At 55.9% G+C, this 14,209-nt stretch overlaps 4 protein-coding genes across 4 annotated transcripts; 2 read left to right on the top strand and 2 right to left on the bottom strand.

The window, feature by feature from the left end:
• Positions 1 to 924: 924 nt before the first annotated feature.
• Positions 925 to 3,268, top strand: DICSQDRAFT_132651 (G-alpha-domain-containing protein). The gene is made up of 11 exons (XM_007361688.1): positions 925 to 1,151; positions 1,216 to 1,295; positions 1,375 to 1,906; positions 1,958 to 2,076; positions 2,129 to 2,188; positions 2,248 to 2,274; positions 2,324 to 2,400; positions 2,455 to 2,635; positions 2,691 to 2,773; positions 2,824 to 2,857; positions 2,909 to 3,268. Exons 1-11 carry the CDS (start codon positions 1,051 to 1,053, stop codon positions 2,956 to 2,958), a joined length of 1,344 nt encoding a protein of 447 aa, XP_007361750.1. The 5' UTR covers positions 925 to 1,050; the 3' UTR covers positions 2,959 to 3,268.
• Positions 3,269 to 3,717: 449 nt separating this feature from the next.
• Positions 3,718 to 4,010, bottom strand: DICSQDRAFT_51219 (uncharacterized protein; the record flags this gene model as incomplete). Its single annotated transcript, XM_007361687.1, has 3 exons — positions 3,718 to 3,792; positions 3,843 to 3,864; positions 3,913 to 4,010. Coding segments are annotated over 3 exons (195 nt in total), but the record flags the coding sequence as incomplete, so codon positions are not given.
• A 172-nt stretch (positions 4,011 to 4,182) lies between these two features.
• On the top strand, positions 4,183 to 10,328 carry DICSQDRAFT_152393 (uncharacterized protein). The gene is made up of 12 exons (XM_007361686.1): positions 4,183 to 4,330; positions 4,400 to 4,513; positions 4,568 to 4,695; positions 4,746 to 5,004; positions 5,065 to 5,637; positions 5,694 to 5,738; positions 5,799 to 5,987; positions 6,041 to 6,097; positions 6,152 to 6,238; positions 6,291 to 6,416; positions 6,482 to 7,653; positions 7,705 to 10,328. The coding sequence occupies exons 1-12, from the start codon at positions 4,243 to 4,245 to the stop codon at positions 10,090 to 10,092; spliced, it is 5,226 nt and encodes a 1,741-aa protein (XP_007361748.1). The 5' UTR covers positions 4,183 to 4,242; the 3' UTR covers positions 10,093 to 10,328.
• Positions 10,329 to 10,766: 438 nt separating this feature from the next.
• DICSQDRAFT_132648 (uncharacterized protein) lies at positions 10,767 to 14,032 on the bottom strand. Its single transcript, XM_007361685.1, has 10 exons — positions 13,718 to 14,032; positions 13,317 to 13,647; positions 12,657 to 13,262; positions 11,964 to 12,590; positions 11,632 to 11,897; positions 11,516 to 11,569; positions 11,408 to 11,451; positions 11,225 to 11,345; positions 11,058 to 11,164; positions 10,767 to 10,996 (listed from the first exon to the last, which is right to left on the bottom strand). The coding sequence occupies exons 1-10, from the start codon at positions 13,933 to 13,935 to the stop codon at positions 10,842 to 10,844; spliced, it is 2,529 nt and encodes an 842-aa protein (XP_007361747.1). The 5' UTR covers positions 13,936 to 14,032; the 3' UTR covers positions 10,767 to 10,841.
• Positions 14,033 to 14,209: the final 177 nt, after the last annotated feature.

Here is a 14,209-nt window from a genome sequence, read left to right as displayed (position 1 = left end):
CCTGGATACATGACTTGCGTTTTGATAATCAGACAGACGATATCGTTAGCAGACTGGAACAGGCCCGCAATTACTCTAATGTAATGGTTGGCTATGCATCCGGAGTCCCGACAGGGTGGAACGATGGTGTGCCACAAGTCTATCAGCCACCGACCGAACTAAGCCAAAGGCAAACGGTCCGCCGAAGCCGGGAGTCAATTCGAAGATGCAATTGGACTGGATCCCATATGGCCTTTTGAGCGTCCCAGTCAACAATAAATCCCTGAGAGCTGTCACATTGTATATTGAACCAATCCCGAGAGTGCTGATCAAGCACAATCATCTGCCTACTTACCCTTCTTTTTTAGCCATTCAAGCCAAACCCCAACGAGGCTCGCTGTCGCGACGACTGGCCAAGTAAAGGTTACATAAGGAGGCGTCTTATGCCCCGGAAATTCTGATAAATTTCCGACTTGGAGAAGTGTTCGAAGCCCACATCTCCGCTCTTAATGTGTGTCGCCTTCACGTTCACTCATGAGATGCAGGAGGAATCTCACTACATGAGGCTCATAGAGAAAGCTTCAGAGTGCATCGCCGTAGCCTGTTGCATCGTTCAAAACCGCGGGCCGCGCGAGACGAGACGATGTCAGGCACGGCAACCGGCGCAAAACATGCATGACGCTATCAAATGGAGGAAACAGCGGCAGCTAGACAGCGCCCGATCGGGTTACCACACTTCGGGTACGAAGGCGCATCAGGGTTGGGCCTGGAAAGGCAATCAATATCGGAGTGGTAACTGCGCGACGAGGTAATGATCCCGGTTTTGGTACCTGGCGGAACAGGTCTACGACGCCACACATCGATACAATATGCAGCATGTTCCGCACAATATGTCGACGCAGCTGCCCCTTTTGCCCTCAACCAAGCTGAGCCTCTTCTGTGTCTGCTCCCCGTCTTCTGTGCATAACTACGGCAGGCCGGGCAACAGCCATATCCGGATACATGAGCCCTTGCCTCGCGTGTTGCCTCGCGTAATCTGTCCTCCTCTCCTCACCCCAGACTTCAGGGCCAATGGCCGACAAGGCGGCGTGGCCACCAGCCCCTCCCAAGGACGAGAACGAGGGTGAGCGCGCGGCACGATTAGAGGCGGAGCGTGAGGCAAAGCGGATCAGGTATGCGGTCATTCACCTGTCAATTGACCTCGTCTCCCCAGGCCTGACACGGACGGCTCGACAGCGATGAGATTGACCGTGCGCTCGAGCAAGAGCGGCAGGAGCTCCGCAAACGTCGACCCCAGACGAAGATTTTGCTTCTCGGTATGTCGTCACATGCCGTGGCTCACCAACGCGTTGCGCAGCAACTTGTCGGTCTGTCTGACTCCATATTATATCGCAGGCCAGTCCGAGTCCGGCAAATCTACCATGGTCAAGAACTTCCAGCTGTATTTCTGCCCGACGACGTTCTACGCCGAAGCCGAGGCGTGGCGCGCCGTCATTCACCTCAACCTCGTGCGCCATGTCAACCACATTCTCGAACTCCTGTCTACGTCGGACAGTCCTCCGGGGAAGCAGATTCCCAATAAAGACTACCGCGTGCTTCAGATGCGCCTGTCGCCCCTGAAGCAAGTGGAGCTCATTCTCACTCGTGCGCTCTCGGCGGAGGCTAGCAATAGTTCTTCGACCTCGCCAACGGCCGAGAAGTCCACATGGCGTCCAGATCGTGTGACAGAGGTGTCCATTCGTGGGGGTTCCGGCTGGAAGGCGCTGATGCGGAAACGGCGAGGATCTATCGCTCGTTTGCCAACAATACCAGACGAGGTGGACGATGCGCGCCGCATCCTGGACGCATGCAAGGACGATGTTGTAGCGCTATGGAAGGCTCAGGAGCCAGGAAACTTGGAAGACGGCAGTGCTGACCATGGACGATAGTGGGTTGTTCCTGCGAAATCGGACGCTTCCTTGGGCTGACGATCGCCTAGTTTCCTGAACAACGCGGCGCGGGTGTCGGACATAAAGTACATACCAACGGCCGACGACATACTCCGCGCTCGCTTGCGTACACTTGGTGTTGAGGAGTACCGGATGGCGATGGAGACAGGTTCGTTCACCGCATATGGCCGCATAGAATCCTGTCCTCAACCGATTAGCAGCAGCAGAGAAGGGTACGGAATGGGTTTTTTACGACGTCGGAGGTGCACGGAGCCAGCGAGGTGAACATTCATCCAGTCATTCGGTAATGCCACCTGCTCATTGGTCTCTCCCCGATCAGCGGCTTGGGCCTCATACTTCGATGACGGTGAGTTCTGTATACCCGCTGAGGTCGCTCTTTCTGAGTGCCGTTGTAGTGAATGCGATGATCTTCCTGTGCCCTATAAGTGGGTTCAATCAGCAGCTGGCGGAGGACGTGTTCGTGAATCGGCTGGTAAGCCCCGTGTCGTGCATTGCTCTGGGCTGACTGACGAAAATGTCGTGAAAGGCCGATTCGATGGAGCTGTGGAGTACGGTTTGCAAGAGCAAGCTTCTGGCGAACGCCACGTTCATTCTACTTCTAAACAAGGCCGATCTGTTAGCTGCCAAGCTGAAGGCCGGCTTGAAATTTGAAGACTTCGCACCGAGCTATCGCGGTCGTCCGAACAAAGCTGAATACGTCGCGGAGTGTGAGTCCGCCTGGCTCACGTATCATGTATTCGGGACGCTGATGCGTTCCGCAAGATCTCCGTGAGCAGATGATGGCCACCCATCGATTCTCTTCGCCGAAGAAGCGACAGCTACACGTGCACGTAACATGTGCAATCGTGAGTATTCTTGTCCAGTGGCATGAAGCATGCTGACAGAATTGGACCAGGATACGAATCTCATGGGGGTCGTGCTAACGAGCGGTAAGTCCCGCTAATTCATATGTGGCTGCACGCGTCTGATCTCGACCCCAGTCCGGGATGTCATCCTCATTGATACACTCCAACATACAACACTCTTGTGATGCTGGCCATCCGAGCGTCGTCGTCTGCAGACGAGATTCTGGGCCGCTCTCAGAATCTCACCAGTACTTTCCGCCAGCTGCAGCTATCTTGTGTCTTATATCACGACGATCTTGGTTATTGCTCTACTTTATCACTGCTATTGGATTTTGTACTCACTCACTATAACTGTCAGACGTAGTCGGCTGTACGGATAGTTGTTGCCTCGTCATCCCCGCAGCATTTCATTCACTAGGCTAGAAGCTCCGGAAGGTAGTGCGACCATTGAGTGCGTCGCGTACTGTATTGTCATATGTCTATATCATCTTATCGCCCTCGAAATTGGATACTCACTGTATATCTCATGTTCCCACAGGCGTTCGTATTGCGGCGCTTTTGGTAGAGTTAGGTATCGTGGAAAGCAACTCAAAGTAAAGCACTCGATAATAGAGCCTTGAGAGTGTCCATGGAGGGGCCTCTGAGACAGCTGACCTGTCGTTGGGCACGAATCACTTGGCCGGAGTGGTGCGGCATTCCACGACCCACAACAAAAGAACAAGCCAAGGATTCTACGGGGCCTTGTTGGGAACGATGATGGATATTTTCACCCGTAGAGGACAAGGAGACAAACATCAAAGAGGACGATGGTTCAACCCTGCACCCCAGGACGTACCGTTCGACCCGTATCACATTCCGGTGGCTCGACTTCTCGTGCAGTTGTCACGATGACGGTTGCAAGCGGACGCAAGCGAGATATACATTGGGCATGAAATGCTATGCAACTAATGGTGTTCTTCATGCCCGGCTTCATGGCCATGGTGATCGTGCTCGTGGCCATCCCATGGGTGCTTGAGACCCTGTAGGGACAATCAGTGGCTGGACAGTACAAGCACCTCATAAAACGCACCAGGAGCTTAGCACCATCCTTCCTGTGCTGATAGTGAGCAAGGCGCAGGATAAAGGCACAGAAGACGTACCGTGCTCGGTAGAAGATGAAGAACCACATCGTCGCGCCCAGCGTCGTGGCAAGGATCCTGTGCTTGAACCCAGGAAGATGCGGGTTAAACCCGGAGCCTTATGTCGCACCCGTTCAGTCAGCAAGAAGGAAGGATAGCATGCCCTAGGGATACATACTGTGTTGGCCAGCCATAGTGGAGGAGGGTCGGAGGGAGTGTTTGGGCGTATTGACGCGCCTGCCTCGGACGGATTTCATGGGCGCCTGTGTACCCTTCGAAATCCTCTGCACGCGACGCAGCACACGGCCTTGCCTCGGGACTCTGCGCGTCCTCGCCACGCGATTCCTCGACATGGAGACCCACAAGCGTAATAGGGACGAAGACGGCACGCTGGTTACGTTCTATGCGCCGAATAGGACCTTTGCGCGGGTGTACAAGGGTGCGTCCCACAGTGCTATACGGTCATCCTGCGCGGAGATCCAACGTCGAATACTTCGATCGTCTGTAGGCCAGTCGCTTGAGGAGACGAGAAGTCTCGTGCGGAAGAAGCTTGGGCTCCCTGACGATACGTCTATACGTTTCTCGAGGCTTCACGAGGGGAAGGTCATTGAGTTGGATGACGGTGAGTCCTGCGAAGGCTTTGGATTGGTACTTCCTTATAAAATGTCTCGTCTAGACGAGGATTTTGAAGCTTTCCGTCACCTTGCACGATATGTACCCTCTCTTGACGTGTCGGTTTTTGTTGGACAAACCGGTCCACCGTTATTCACGCAGCAAGCTACGCGGGAGTCGACTGTTAACCTCGTACGCCCGAACTTTGCTTCGATCGTTCCCCAGCGACTGATCACTTGTAGAGCAACCCGAAGAGACGTCCCAAGAAACGACAAGCTGCTATTCCAAGCTCTGTTGGTCCCATTGATTCTACGACTAACGGCATAACATCTGCAAAGGATCGACCGTCCAACATCCCGGATAGTTCATCGACCTTGGATGTCAACGGGGTGCCAAAGAAGAAGCGTAAGCGCAAGGACGGAACTCACATAGTTGACCGGTCGGTTTCCTCGCCGGTTTCCCCGTTGCCTGCATTCCAGACGGTCCCTGATGGGCATGAAAGTCTGTAGTGTCCCGCTGCTGTCGTGGCTTTGCATGAACTTACTTGGTCTTACTGTCAAGCTTCCAGCTTCAGGAACCGAGAGCCTGCGCCCCAGCGTACACGTCCTATTCTCCCTCCTTCTCCGCATGGTTCGGAACCGCCAGCAATTGAGGCTCTCGTCCCACGCAAAGGCTCCAAACGGAAACGTCAAGACTCGCCCGAGACCCCGGCCGCTGTACCTTTGACCATTTTCGCTCCTACAGTCCCTCCACCTCCCTCGCCTGCACGTTCTGCATCACTCTCATCTCCTGCGAAGAAGAAGCGGAGAAAAAACAAGCGGGCGGAGGACTCTCCGGCAGTTACTCCTGTTCAGATGACTGCGACGAGATTTGATAAGACAAGCAAGCGTAAACCTAACGATACAGTCTCTGCGTCTCCACCCCCTGCTGCTGCCCCTCTTGCCGCAGAGACTGACCTTGGTACTGAAGACACCGTCGTGGGCAGGAAAGCGACGAAGAAGGCGAAGACAGAAGCCAAGCTCCGCACTGTGGAGGATGACGACGCCACCGCATCATCCAAGGAGGATGCGAAGAAGTCCAAAAAGCGTAAAGATAAGGAGTCGAATAGAGAGCAAGGCTTTGCTACGACTCCTGGCACGTTCTCCTCTCCTCATCTTACTTGAACCCGATGCTAAGACTAGAATGCGTAGTCGAATCTTCCCCAAATGAGACGCCTCCTGCGAGCATAGAGCCAGGTACGTAATGCTGACAGGGTAACCTTCATCGTTCGTGACTGAAAGACGCCCGCGGCCTAGCGAAAGAGAAGCGAAAGAAGCGTACTGAAGCCACTGAACTGCCTGAGGCAGTACCGTCTGCGAGCCCTACTCCAACGGCTTCAACTGACGCAACAGCGGCGAAGAGCAGCAAGGAGAAGAGGCGGAAGGCTAAGGGCCGCCATAGTGAGCAGCTCAATGGTGCCCTCGCTATGACTGGATCAGAGAATGGTATGTAAACGTACTATCCAACGAGATATTACTTGTTCATACCTGCTACACAGAGCCGGTTGCGGGCCCCTCTGCTGCAGTAGAACCTGAAGCTGACGGGGAACTCAAAGGTGCGCTCGTACTGGTGAATACGCGAGTAGGTATTGACTTGGCAGACACCACAGGGAAGAAGGTGCGACGCAGAAAGACGCTTACGGCTACTTTGGCGAGCGACGCTGAAGAAGCAACGTCGCCCATGAGTAAATCATCTGGTATGTACCTGAAACTCAGGACTCCACATGACTTACCCTCCTTTTGTCACAGCCGCCGAACCCGTTTCGCATGAGGACCAAGTGACTTCAACAACACAAGACAGTTCAGAGTCCGCGTCTGCCAAGAAGTCCAGGCGCGATCGCAAGAGTCTGTCTGCTCTGTCTTCGCATGGGGAAGGTATGTTATCATCTGATCAGTGCCTACGAAATACGGTTTGCTGATGGCCATACGTCGTACGAAAGGAAGCACTTCTGAAACTGCCGCCTTCTCTGCAGTGCGAGCTGCTGCCGAAGCAGTCTTGGCTCGTGCCTCCTCAACGAGTGCAGGCCCTAACTCTGCTCCCGCGTCTCAGCAATATGCGCCTCCTCTATCTGAGGCCGCCCTTCCTGGGAAGAAGAGGAAATCGGGCAAGTCAAAGCTTAGCCAAGCATGGGGACCCAATGATTTGGTGGAGGAACAGGAGTCAGCTTGCGCATCGGTCGCGACACCTGCACTGGATAGCACCTCTGCATCCGCTGCTTCTGTACCATCGACCTTTGTCAAAATCACGGCTAAGACAAAGGCTGCTCATGCTCAGAGAACCCCTCGTCCGTCAAGTGCGCCCACGTGTCCCATATGTGATGAGCCGTCCTTGCATCCGCGTTCGCAGTGCCCCGTCGTCGAAGCCGGTCCTATGGCCATTCGCAAGCGTATTGCTCAGCTCAAGAAATCCGGCGACTACGAGCTCGCCGAAGAGCTTGACGTCCTCTACAAGGAAGCGCAACGGCGCAGGAAAAGTGCTGGCGGGAAGCGGGCCGCTAATATTGCCGCCCTCACTCTCGTCCCGGCTGCTAATGCAGAGACTGAGGTGCCTCAGCCCTCGCCCGCCATGTCTCTGCAGTCGTCATCCACATCGGCGCTGTCGAGGCCGCGTCTCGGCGATCGTTCGCTCTCTTCTCCTCGCCTTCCTGCCGGATCTGAGATATCTGAGGTTGTCGTAGAGAGTAAAGACGAAGGAAGCAGCAACGAGAGTTCTAGCGACGACGAGGACGAAGGACCAGTGCCCACGGCGTCGTCGCTCCCTCTCCTGGACCCCACCAACCTCGAAGCGCTCCTCTATGTCCCCGTTAAACCCCGTGTCAGTGTCCTCGCCCAGATCCCATCCTCCTCCGAGTCTAGTGAAGGCGAGGAGTCCGACGACGAGCCCCGAAATGACAAAGACATCGACATGGACGAGGAAGACAAGCACGACCGCGCTTACCACCGCATGTCTCGCAAGTTCGCGCATGCGGGATCTTCGTCGGACGAAGACGAGCCCCAGCCTGATTCGGACCAAGCCCAGGAGCTGGATACCACCGCTGACACGGACGTGGACGACCATATAATCTCCCCTACCGAGATGGATCCGGGGCCGAACAACAGCATAGACAGGCAGGTACGTCGTCTGGTGCATAGAGTGGTGGCGTGGTGCTCAGTCTTGTTCTAGGACGCACAGCAGGTCGAGGCCGACATGTTGGCGCAGGACACTTCTGCCATTGAGCGCCCAGCCAAGCAATTGGACGACGAGTCTGTAGTGTCCGGGGACCACAGAGAGTTGTCTGAAAGCGACGAGGATGAGGACGAGAAAGAAGTGGAAGCCCAGGCGAAGTCATCTGGGTCTCCAGAACCACACGCTGCCGTCGCATCAAACGCCGAGACGAGCGAAGCCGATATAGACGAGCCACAGGGGATCCCTGAAGATCGAGGTGATGACCGTCGTGCCGACACCACTGCCGTGGTTGATCCTCTCTCGCAGGCGCATCCCGAGCCCAAGGAGCCGGAAGGGTCCGAGGCCGACGACGGCGCCAAGCAGCAGCCCGACGGAGGTGATACAGTAGATGTTTCTGCTGAGGCCCCTCAGGCCGACGAGAATGTGCCAGAGCCAGACGCTCGGGTTGATTTCGTTAGGGATGGTGCCCCGTCAGAGGCCGATGACGTTGAGCAGGATGCTCCAGCTGCAGACCTAAGGAAATCTTCCCCTGAGCTTGGGGGAGACCTCTCTCCCGCCCTCTCCGGCACCACCGCACAAGCCGAAGTCGAGAAAGTCAATGGTACTTCAGACAGAGAAGACGAGAGCGCAGGCGAGGATACTGCCATGCGCAACGAAGACGACATGCAAGTGGAGGTGGTCGAGCCGTACGCCGAGGACCCGAACGACCCCATTGATGCGTTCAGCTCCGATCACGACGCAGAACAGGACGACCCCATTGAGGACCCCGACGTGACACAGGCTCCAGCCCAGGAACGCGAGCATACCCCGCCACCAGCGACGCCCCGCACGCCCGGGACCGTAGGCCGCATGAAGGACCGTTATGGTCGCCTCTCTCAAGCCCGCGGCCGAGAAGCGGGCCCCCGCCTGTCTCAACTGGTGCTCGGAGACCTAGCGTTGTCGCAGGAGGACATCACACTCAAACTTCCTGCCCCAGCCGGCACGCTTGAGCCGTCTCTGATATCGGATCCTGAGGCTCAGGCAGAGATGGATGACGACCCGGAAGCGGACGAACCTGAACCAGCCAAGACGCCAAATCAGAGCATGTCTTCTCTGCGCGAACCTCAGCAAGAAGCACAAGGGAAGGTAGCAGACTCTGCGGAGGTGCAACCACGCCGCCCAACACGCGCGACGCGTCGCACTACCTCCATTGCGCCATCCTCCTCCCTCCCGGAGCCCGAACCCGAGCCTACTCCGACGCCCGCGCCCACGCAGAGACGGGGGAGGCCCCGTCTGACGGCCGAGGAGAAGGCTCGGCGCGAGGCGGAGAAGGCGGTGATTGCGGCAAACAGAGCGGCGGCGAGGCAGCAGAAGGCAGCAGAGAAGAAGGCAGCAAAGGAGGCAAGGGATGCGGCGAAGCAAGCCGCCAAGGATGCGAAGCAAAGAGAGAAGGCAGAGAGGGCGCAAGCGAAGCGCGGCGGTGCTAGGAGCGGAAGAGGGCGCGGGGGACTGGGCAAGCCGGTGTCGACACGGTCGCAGCGCGTGAAGGAGTCCGTCGAGCCTGAGGATGAAGAAGGGGTCGACGAGGACACGTCGGGGTTGGACGGGAGAGAGGCACCTTCGGCCGCGGACGTCGCGAACACTCCTGGAGTTGCGAAAATCTCTTGGGCTGTCTTACCACAGTCGGACTTGGGGAGGACTCAGGAATCCGTCGGCGAGACATCTATGATCGACGAGCTACAGCCGAGCAGCCCGGAGGTCGTCCCGCCTCGCGCGCTCTATGTCAGAGAGGAGAGCCCAGCGCGCGACGACACTATTACTCAGGAGCATGTCGACGAGCACGATAAGCACAACCCCGCAGTCACACCGAAGTCGAAGTCGAAGGGCGCTACGAAGGATCCGCTGTTTATCCCTTCCAGCAGCCAACACCCTCCTACACCATTCAGTCTCCCAGCGGCGGAGAGCACGCCTTTTGCTAATGGCAATGAGGGCAGGAATAACCCCGACGACAATGACGACGACGGTGAGCCCGAAGAGGAACCCGAGAGGACTTTTACGGCGCCTACTCGTTCGCGCGGTTCCTGGCTGCCGCACTCGTTGTACCCCTCGTTGACGGTGCTGGCGGGCCAGGCGTTATTCCCGACATCGCAGATTTCCTCCCCTGCGCTGTTCTCGCAGACACCGAGACAAGAAGCGACCTACAAGCGCTCGCCGGCGACGTACGGCAACGGCAACGGCAAGGACAAGGAGGATGACGATGATGATGATGACGACTCTAGCGACGAGTCAGACTCGTCCGATTCTGATGGCAGCACGAGAAAGAAATCGCACATACCCCAGAGTCGTCGGGCTGGGGCGGGTGTGCAGAGAAAGAAGAAATCTAGATTACTGTCCGCATATACTTAGGCCCTCTTCCAGCGTATCGCATGTCCTGTTGCATTCCATCCTGCATTCTCCAACATATAGCATCATTGCACTCACACATCCTCACTATAGTAGAAGTAGGATAATATCTCACACTATGCTCAATGTGTTCCTATCAGTCGCATGTAGTCGTTGTAATCTTCTCGTCGGAAGCGCTGTCGAAAGTACCACATTGTCTTTGTAAGTAGAGCCTAAGTTGTACACTCCAACAGCCCGCCTCATGTTCCTTTGTCCGCTCAGTTTCGTGTTGGCACTCCACACGTCTGCGCGTGCTGCCAGTATTATGGTCACGCCCATCACGACAAGCGAGCCCAGATCAAATCCACAAGGCCGACGTGAACACCGAGCAGGGGCCAGAGCACGACGACTCCACCTTGAACAGCTTTCTCTCCCATGAGGAAGACGAGTGACTCCTCGTCAATTGCCAGGAGCTCTTCAATTAGGATAAAGACGTACGTACCTAGGCTGAATCTGTTCGGTCTCACTCCGGCCGCTGAACCTAGGTAAACGTTGTGCAGAAGGTCGTGCATGCGTTGACAGTCGGTAGACGAGAGTTCGCACCCCTCAAGTACACCCACTCGGACATCTGGGATTGTCGCTTAGTCGAGAGCTAGGTTGCCTTGTTCTGCGGGCTTTCACAACAACAATGCATGTATAAATGAATATATGAGAATGAATTGTACAGTAATGGACCAAACAAGTAGGTGAAGGAATCAAAACATCAGTATGTTCTACATCATAAGATCGCTCAGGCCCACATCCGCATGCCGCGCAGGGTCCACCTTCGGAATCGGTCGCGGTAGCGCGGGGTCTGGTGGAGGGATCCCCGCTTTCAAGCATGCTTCTACGAGGGAGAACCGGACAGTCTGCCACAACTGCCGCAAACCTAACGCATAGTTGTAAATTCAGTACCGATCCCACGAGCCATACAACGATGAGCCACTCACGCATATTGGGCCAGTACATCATCAGAAACTCTATGTGCACAGAGATGCGTTTCGCGAATTCGAGCGCGTATATCAGGCCCTTGTCGGCCTTCCACAACGCAAGAGCTCTGATGTGGCAGAAACGATTGTGAGTATACAAATCGAGTTCGCGTGACTGGAATACTCACTTCCGAATGTTCGCCACAAACCAGAACAACAGGAGCGATTTGCGGTGGTCCTGGTCAGGAGATTCCGCGCCTAGACTCAAGGACTCCCAGACCGACTGGCCTGCCTCATCTGTGTATTTGACTGACGACCGTTTGGCATCGATCAGAAGACAGGAAGGGCAATTTAGTAGAGAATCCACGCACGCCAAGCCTCGGCCTTGTCGCGATAGAACAGTGTGGGGCCAGCTCTACATACTCGCACATATACTGAGTACCAACGTAAACTCCATGCATATCGAGACGACCACTCACGTTGTCACTTGCGGTATATACCGTTGGAACTCGTATGAAGTCAGCATCCTCAGGCTACAGAGCATGCATGTAGTCAGCATAACATTCGATACGGGAAAAGAGGATAAAATACTCACCCGAAGAGCAACTCCTTCGCCAGGAATCCGAACGAGCTGTCCAAGTCGCAGTTGTGGCGCGCAAGGCGCTGCTCAATGTCGTCGATCTCGATCCACGCCTGGACCGAGAGCTGAGCGCGCTCCGCGGGACTCAAGTTAGGGTCCTCTCGGGTGCGCATGCAGACGTGCAGCAGGAGCATCGAGCGGTAATTCAGCGTCCATATATCGTCGTAATCAACCATCGCGCCCGTCTTTGCGAGCGCCTCGCTCGGGAACAACAACGAGAACTACACGGCGAGTGAAACGCCAAGGTAAGGCAGGATGATAAGGAACGGCTAGTGAGGAGTACTCACATTCTCTGGTTCTCGCACAATCAGCTTCGCGTGCCCGCCGATCATCACATCCGGCACAGCAGCAGTGTATGCATGCAAGTTCGCAATGACCATGACGCTGCTCCAGACGAGCCGGCGGCACTCTTCTCTCCTGAACTCGGCTTCGGTCAAGCCCTCTGGCCACATCATTGTCCCTGCCCATGAGGGCGCGAGTTTGTGCACAGAGGGCCAGTGTTTTCCCAGAGACACTGCAACACAACTGCAACCAGCGCGGTGGGATGGCGGGGAGGAGTGGTCATGTTCGTCCCAGCGAGGGACTGAGCCCATAGACATCCCATCGGCCAAGCCCGGAATGGTGTTTGGGAGTGGCATAAAGTCTGAGGCTTGTGCTTGAAGGGGAACGTTGCTCGTCCCCGGCGTACCGTAACTCGCGGTTGGCAGAGACTGAACAGTGCCGCCCATATACGCGGCCGGATTATATCCTTGGGGTTGTATGGTTCCGTAGGGCGAATGCCCTCTGGGCTTCAGGTTCTCATCGATCCTGGTCAGTCCGAATAAGCGGAAAAGCGAGTCCAACAGGAGCAATGACGACTGGGAGCGCTCTAGTGACTGTTGCGGATGAGACTGCATCTCGAAGAACACGATCATCTGTGAGAACAACGCGTATATGATTACTTACTCAGTACACCTGAGGTAGATCCAGGAGAACCTCACCAATGCTGCTTGCGCGAGGCCGATATCTACCCAGCCTGTCGAAAGGCTGGCCTCTAGAGCGCCATTCGCCATATCTAAGAGCTTCAGGGATTTGGCCCTGCCCTTGGCTCCGTACTCGGCTTCAGAGCTTTGAGCAAACGTCCCGAGAGCAAGGGCAGCCAACATGAGACTCGGTTGCAGTGAATTCCGCCGCACAGGGCTGAATAGTTTGTCAAAGAACCGCGGGAGGTGGAGGTAGCTAATCCAACATGGGGACGCCTGGAGTAGTGCGCGGAGGTCCGAGACGATGGCCTTCATGGACGCAGTGCGTTGTGCTTGACTGATAGAGGTGAGCCGCATATCGGAGTCTCCAAAACCGTCGTCTGCGGCATAAAGCGAGAGGAGAGCATCCCACCAAGTCTCTCGAGCAAACCGGCTCCCAGGTCTGGGAGGGATGGACTCGTTATCTTTTTCCTCGTTCCCGTCTTCGGGAGGGGTGACGACGATCATGGGCTCCTGTGTTGATGCAAAGTCTGGGATAGACGAGAGACCAGCCAAGAACGTTGCATCGGTAAGAGATGCCGCATCATCAAGTAACGGATCATTCTCCCAGTCCATCTCCATCTCCTGGAGCGAAGAGCGTCAGTACGCCATACCCACCTCCATCTAGCGTATACGCACGTTGGAGAATCTATACACGCCATCGCTGTTGTAATCGTCCACTGCAGTGAAGAAGGGCTCGTCGCTGCTGTCAGACAATACCGTGTCCTGCGGCCGGGCTGCTCTCGGAACAACGGGGGGAGGATCCTTGTCACTTTGTGGACTGAGCTTCCGTTTCGGCGTCTTCTGGCTAGCAGGCCCCCGGGCTGCACGAGCACGAGCACCACCGCTCTTCTCGCGTCCTCGACGATTCGGACCAGAGTCGTAGTTGCAATGATCGGCCTTCGAAGGGCGCTTCTGACAGTTGCAACATATGGGCTTCGCACCATCACAGCGGATTTTGCGAGCACGGCTAGAAGTAGTCCAGGGTGGTCAGCTTCAACTATCACCGAGTGTCGGGCTTTATAAGCAGTCGGAAATACCATTGGTAGCATGCGACGAAGACGCGTATACGAGGGTTCCCTCGGGCTGTGGGAGGTTGGCCAGGGGCGAGGTCGACCTTGGGACGGATCCTTTTACGACCTGCGCCCGCTGTGGATGATGCTCGAACAGGGGATGAGGATGAACTACGAGAGGGACCAGCGTGCTCGGGTCCTAGGTTACCTGCAGGTGAGTCAGATAGCCTAGAGAACTCCGACATAGCAGAAGACCCAGTATTCGGATATAGAGGAGAAGAAGCAGCACTGAGAAGGCTGTCGAGGCTAGCTGCGTCCATTTGGACCAGAGACGGGTCAAAGAAGGCCGAGTCAGTCATGTTGAACTACGAGCTCGTAGCACGCCCGAGACCAACAAGTTGTGGAGAATCTCTATATAGGGCTCGTAAAAGGACAGGAACTACTGCGAGAGGCGATGAGGAGAAGCAGAATATGAGCTGACAAGATTTACAAATCGCAGCGACTCCGACTCGGATCGCA

Source organism: Dichomitus squalens (genome assembly GCF_000275845.1).
Source record: "Dichomitus squalens LYAD-421 SS1 unplaced genomic scaffold DICSQscaffold_3, whole genome shotgun sequence".
NCBI classification, from domain to species: Eukaryota; Fungi; Basidiomycota; class Agaricomycetes; order Polyporales; family Polyporaceae; genus Dichomitus; species Dichomitus squalens.
Note: the sequence above shows the minus strand (reverse complement) of the source record. Positions and strands in the feature narration are given on the sequence as shown.